Here is a 7,042-nt window from a genome sequence, read left to right on the forward strand (position 1 = left end):
CCCACTCACGGCCCCCGAGGTTCTCAGGCAGCCCACCACTCAGCATTCCACAATTTCACTGTCGATCCCTCTTTATGTATTCCCGTGTGAGGACTTTGGGACTGGTATCTAGTTTTGGGTCTGTGCTTTTAATATTTTGTTGGATGAATAATTTTTGTTGTTGGGTTTATTATTTCTCTTTTGTCTTTTAATTTTTTTTTTCTCCGTTCCTTATTTTTCCCAATAAAATTATTGCTATAGCAGCTGTGCAACCAGCGAGCCATGATTTTTAGTGTGGCTGCCTGTTGCACAAATCAAGGTTGTAGCTACATTTTTACTTTCTGTATGACAAAAAAACAACTTTGTAAATAAAATGTTAACATTTTGTGCTTTTCTTTCGTCACGCTCCTCTGTCCCCAAATTATTTCAAGAGGATGGAAGGATAACTCTTCTCAGCACTGGGTAGTACTGGGTTTGACCCCATTTTGCCATCAGAACTGCATTAATTTTTTGCAACACAGATTCAACAAGATGCTAGAAACATTCCTCAAAGATTTTGGTCAATATTGACATGATGGCATACAGTTGCTGTACCAAAATAACCCTGGCACTATTGTTTCACTGAATCACTGAAACAATACAGGATAAATTTATGCTTTCATCGTTGTTTATGACAAATCCTGACCCTACTTCTATCCAATTTTGGTGAGGCTGTGGGAACTGCAGCCTCTGTTTCCTGTTTTTAGCTGACAGGAATGGTCTTCTGCTGTTGAAGCCCAAAGAGATGCTCTTCTGCATACCTTAGTTATAACAAGTGGCCAATAAAGTTATGGTTGCCTTTGTTACCCAGAGACCTCAGTTTCCTGTTAGCTGACAGGAGTGGGGCAGAATGTGGTCTTCTGCAGATATAGCCCATCTGCTTTAAGGTTCAAGAGACGCTCTTCTGCATATCTTGATTGTAACGAGTTTGTATTTGCCTTCCTTTCAGCTCATAACATTTCCTGACCGCTGTGTAATTCCTAGAGATGGTTGTGTGGGGAAAACCCAGTAGATCAACATTATCTGAAATACTCAGCCTAGCCTGTCTGACACCAACAACCTTGATGCATTCAGTGTCACTTAAAATCACCTCTCTTCGTTGTTCTGATCCTCCATTTGATTTTCAGCAGATCATCTTGATCACATCTAAATGCGCTGGGTTGCTGCCATGTAATTGGTTCATTAGATATTTATGTTGCTGAGCAGCTGAACAGTTGTACCTAACAATGTGGCCAGTGAGTTTAAAACATTATAATGACCAGTAGTGACGTAAGTGGACAAAATGCACCCAAAGTCTTTCACACAAAATTCCTTTTGCCCAGACACAACAGGAAATACCAAATCCAGCAGATTTAAAAGCCAAATCTAAAAAAAAAAAAGTACTCCATGCCACCTGTTAATTTTGTTTTTCCTTTCTTTTCTTTATGTAATCTGCTATGCAGCAATATCATGGGGGAAAAAATCAACTGGCAAATTCAGAATGCTGAAGCCTCACTTTGGCTTTGGCTGAACTTAAGAATACATTCCTACACAGAACAATTGCTTCTTTTTGTCACAGGACAAAGGCACTGTTTCACAGCCGATACGAACAGGAGAAACACTTACTGTATAACAATACATATATACAATTTGTTGTCTGTAAAATAAGGACAGAAAAAAGCCTTTCAGCCAAAGTTAATTTTGGGGGCTCGGAAATCTGAGTTCGACTATTGAAATGGGGACCAAAGTTGGTTTGTGTTTTTTGTCTTTTCCATCATAAAATTGACTCTTGGTGTATCTGTCTGTGCACTGCAGCTCACTGGGAAATGAAACAGAGAAAATTCAGTTCTAAAACACTGACTTTAGAAAATACCCATTTTGACTTATTCAGCATCATATTTGGTTCAGCTGCACTTTGCCAGATGAGGTCTGTGAATTTTGTCTCCGATCATTCACACTGGAATCATGTTGAGAGGGGGCATTTAGCAGCACCTTTAAATGCACACATGGGTGCTTAAGTATTGTATTAATATAGATAAGAAAAAAAGGTTCCTGCCCCTCACAAGCTTGTAGTTTATAGTTCGTTCTGTAACTAAGTGCAGTCATTTTTCACTTTACAGAAACAGCAAAGCAACCTCAGGACAGAGCCCACTGCTCTGTAACACCTTTATTCTTAATAATAAGACCAGAAATGACAACAAAACTGCATTACTGAATTGTGGAGAGACGATAATCTCTTTTAAAGAGTTTATGGCTGCTGATCTACTCCAGGCTGCCCTTATAAAAAAAGAAAATAAAACACTACCCAGACAATCGTGTACAGATGGAAAATGTTTGTTTCCACGTGCTGCACTCTCAGACTCTCAAGTAATTTGTAGTCAACCGAGGAAGCGGTGCTGTTTTTGTACAAAAAAAGAAGAAATATTCACATTTTTGTTCATGTTTGATTGACATGTTTTATATTTCACTTATGTTCTGCTCTAATAGAGAATGTCAACAGTCAGAGGTAATTTGATTACCCTGGAACATTTAAGAATTTAAAAAAATACATATAAAATTTTTACTAAATACATTTTAAAGACACAAAATAACTGCATTAAAATCTGTGGAAGTCTGACGCAGTGAGGCTCGTACAAAGTCGACAACAACCAATAAATGACATAGTTTATTAAATCAGACAGCAAATGCTACAAGTGAGCTACATTATTGCTCCGGCGTAATGTAAGAGACTGTCAGTGTGCATGCTTTAATGCCGAGAGGTCTCGGGCAGGGATTGATATTGCTTCATTTCAGCTTGTCGAGTTGTTTCTCTCCCCTCTGAGGACTCAGTGTACGCCACATCCATAACAGAGCAACAGAACGATCATCATCTGCAGAGTTTTACTATCACAATTTTCAGCAGAGCAATAATAGTCATCACGGTACCACAACAATGTGATGATAACTTGGAGGAAATGGCAAGAAAAAACACTTATGGAGAAACAACAGTCCCTTTCCCCTCCCTCCTTATTGTTAATTATTCATACTAATGTATGATGTGCGTATATTGAAATTATATTCTACGCGAGTGAGCCGTTGAGGGTAAGACAAAGGCAAAGGGTATCAGAGCTGGCAGCCAGTTTCCGATTTTGATGGCCCAGTGACTTCACACGGTATGAAATCAGATTAAACTAGATGCCATTTCTCCACCAATTAAAGCATTGGATTGTTAGTTTTGTAATTAGAAGCTGGAGAGAAATTTTAAATGTAAGGAGTGGGACTTTTGTTCTACTACTACTACACTACTGTCTTTTTGGTAAACCTCTACAGATTAAGATAAACACAGCCCTGTGTGAAAAGTTATTTGTACACTTGTCAGATACTTTATTGGGTACACCTTGCTAGTACCAAGTAGTACTTATGTAAAACATAAATTCTTTGTGGCATAGACTCAGCAAGAGCCTGGAAACATTCCTCACAGATTTTGGTTCATTTCTACATGACAGCCTTACACAGTTGGAGGCTTGTTATCCCTCAGAGCTGGAAGAGCCATCAGATGACAGGTACTATGTAGTTATAAATGAGGATGATATGGTCAGTAGCAATACTTGGTGTTTTAACTAGTGCTCAGTTGGCACAAGAGGGAGCCAAGTTTGGCAAGAAGATATCCCGCACACCACTGCACACTACCAGCAGCACGTACTGCCGATAGGCTACAAAGGTAAGATAGAACTGTGCTTTGTTTATATTCTGTTTATGCCAAATTCTGACCCTACCATCCAAATGTTGCAGCAGAAATTGAGGCTCATCAAACCGGGCAACATCTTCCAAATTTCTGTGGTCAAATTTAGATGAGCCTGTGTGAACTGTAGCCTAAGTTTTCCCATTCTCTGATGGCACCTGGTGTGGTCTTCTGCTGCTGTAGACCAGATAGGTGCTCTTCTGCAGATTTTGGTTATAACGTAACATAAAGTGATTATTTGAGTTTGAGTTCTCTTCTGACCTCTGCCATTAACAAGGCATTTTCTCCCAGAGGACTACTGCTCACTGGGTATTTTCTCCTTTTCAGACCAATCTCTGTAGAGATTGGTCTGAAAAGGATGGTTTTTGGGGAAAATCCCAGCAGATCGCCAGTTTCTGAAATACTCAGCCCAACACGTCTGGCACCAACAACAATGACATGTTCAGCATTACTTAAATGACCTCATTCTGATTCTGTTTGAACTTGTCTATGTGATTAACCAATTAGATATTGGTGTTAATATACAGTTGGAAGGATGTACTTAAAGTCCTGGTAAGTATCTAATTGGTAATTAAACAACCATAACAATATAACCACTTGAGTTTGCCTTGAATGAGGCCTATTATGTTCTTTTCTACCTCCCCATTTTCAGTTTTGGACTTTACTACAGTAGCTTTGCATGATTCAGTTCTAAATAATTGTTATACTCAGCTTTGGTGCAGTTCCTTCGCTCCCCTCAAGCCAACTTTCTTCTGGCTGCCCCTCAAAACCAAAAGGCTTTGAACAGCAGACGGGTGGAGTTGCTGTGTCCCTGAGATCACCATGTTAAGGACAGCTTGCAAATCAAAGAGTAGAAATAAATTCAAACTTAGCATTTACAGATCTTTTGGCTCGCGGGGATCACATGGACACACACTGATCTCAATATTGGATCCTTTGGTTGTTTATTAGGAGTATCCACCACAGTGTGTATATATATATGATGGATTACCAGGTTCCAGCAAATGCAACATTACATTTTAGGTCCTCTTCTGCTTTTATTATACATCTTAATATATTCACTACCGCTCTTATGTGGATGAAACACAAAGAGCTTCTTTGATAGTCTGGATGATTGAAATCCTGAACGGCGAAACATTTCCTTAGACTAAACGATACCACATCTGGCAAAGCTCTATTAACATCCCAACTAAGGCACTTGGTCCTTTATCCACATATGTCCAAACAGTTGTTTAAAAATCTGGTGCAATTGCATTTAATCATTAGTTATTATTAATTTCTGGCTCTCTTCAACAGCGTCCTCTGTCCTGTCTTCCTCCCCTCGCTCCCTGAGCCTGGTTCTGCCAGAGGTTTCCTGCTAAAATGGAGTTTTTCCTTCACACTGTTGCCAGGTGCTTGTTCATCCAGGGATCACCTGATTGTTGAGGTGTTCCTCTGTGTTATTGTAGGGTCTTTAACCTACCTTTTTTTTTTAAGTTTGTTTAGCTCAACAGTATATTACAGATTTTTTTTAACTCTGTATTTTGCCTCACTACCAGTGTCATCCTCCCAAAAGCTTGCAACCCCCCAACGATGGACACTTTTAAACTAGCTCTAAAGATCTACCTCCTCTTCACTTGCTTTTATGTGTCTTGCTATGTGAGTTTAGTGTTTTTGAAACTGGGTTTTTGGAGCTCTTGAATGTAAATGCATTTGCCCAGAAAGCACTTTAGGTCAGTTGCAGTTGTTTTAAATATGCTATATAAATTAAATGAACATGCTGTGACTAGACAATAAGAAAAAGGACAACTTTAGAGGTATTTTATCAGGGAAGAAAAAACATTTTCAACTGCAATTACATTAACCTAAAAAGAATAAATATGCAATATATTTGTATCCAAGTACTGGAAGAGCCTGTTGTGTTAATGAAAGGGTCCACCAGATTCAGCAGTAGGCAGGCAGTTTGCTGTTGAAGGTTCAGCAGCTATAAAAGGACTGCTAAAGAAACAGGCTGACTCAAAATGCCAGCTGCTGTTGCTATTTAACTGGTGATATTCAGCATTTCAGGCTGAGAATTTATTCAGACGACATCGCAACTCAGCCGCTGAACGATGGGAATGTGTTGAGACTGGTCCTCTAGTGGAAGTTAAACATCGGTCAGGCATTGCTGCTACTGGACAAAAGTCAGCATGAGATGCAGCTTTGCTAGAACTATCCGGCCAAAGGTCAAAGGGGTCGCGCACGCATTACAATTGCATTGATCTGTATGTGTGTACGTGTGTGTGTGGTTTCTATGCTGCACCTGAAACGTGCCAAATCTAGAAGATCACTGTTGTGCTTGTGCCCGTGAGTGCGTCAGTACAGGCATGTGTGATCACTGGTGCTACATCTGACCATTTATCTTAGTATTTACCTTTAGACTGGCATTTATAGTGTTTTTCTAATCCCACAAACCACTCAAACCAGCTTCTCAAAGCAAACTAACATGCTTTGCTGCTGTGCTAATATCTGCAAGTGGCATCTACATCTATGTGTCCGTCAGGGTTTTTTTTTAATTTTTTATTATTATTTAGGAATGTATCTCTTTAATTAGCTGGGAAAAATACGAGTTAAAACCAGCTGCCTGAAATCTGAAAACAAATGTTCTGGTCTGACTGTACCATGGTGGTGGTGAACCACTGAGAAATTCCCTGATGGGAAAGAAAAACAAACAAAAAACACTTCTACAGTTTAGATTTTTATCAGCTGTTCAGCTAAAACAGTATATGCACACTGTGCAGTCACAAGCCTGCTGTTTTAAGGTTAAGCTTTTAAAAATAGATAGAAAATAAATTACAGAGTGCGTAAATCGGATGTGGACCAGGTTGTCTTTTTTCCCCTTTTCTTTTTTTCCCCCTCATTTTCGTTTCAGAAGTGTTTTGTTTTTTTTAGCTGAAACAGTGTACTGGTATTTTATACCTATTCTAAAACGATAAGGCATTTTACTTTTTTAAACATTAAAACATGGTTAGTTTTGATAAACAGTCTTGGACTGCTGTGGACTTTAAACCATAACAAGAACCTCCGTGAGCAGCAGATGCAGGCTGCTTAGTCATCACAGCTCCGTAGATATTCAAAGTGAGCTCAACAATTCACGCTTGTAAACAGCGGCGCACAAATCAATCCCCACTCATGGTCCACTTTAGGGACGCACAGATTGTGAAATTGTTGCTCAGAACAATAATTTGGCTGATGACAGGGTTCTTTGTTTGTTTGTTTGCTTTTTTGTTCGGATTTTATTTATACCAGCTTCTGAGGCAGGATAGCAGAGAAATCTTGTGCTGAGTGAACGCTCTCTGAACCTTC

General features: G+C 39.3%; 1 protein-coding gene across 1 annotated transcript in view; it reads right to left on the reverse strand.

The window, feature by feature from the left end:
- Positions 1-3,603: 3,603 nt before the first annotated feature.
- The window catches only part of coro2aa (coronin 2Aa), a 46,289-nt gene continuing 42,850 nt past the window's right edge, over positions 3,604-7,042 (reverse strand). Inside the window, exon 12 of the mRNA XM_005727038.1 lies at positions 3,604-3,689. Within this exon, the coding sequence (XP_005727095.1) occupies positions 3,604-3,689 (86 nt within the window). The remainder of the gene's footprint in view (positions 3,690-7,042) is intronic.

The sequence above is a fragment of the Pundamilia nyererei genome, unplaced genomic scaffold (genome assembly GCF_000239375.1).
Source record: "Pundamilia nyererei isolate P.nyererei 1_Seehausen unplaced genomic scaffold, PunNye1.0 scaffold00022, whole genome shotgun sequence".
NCBI lineage: Eukaryota > Metazoa > Chordata > Actinopteri > Cichliformes > Cichlidae > Pundamilia > Pundamilia nyererei.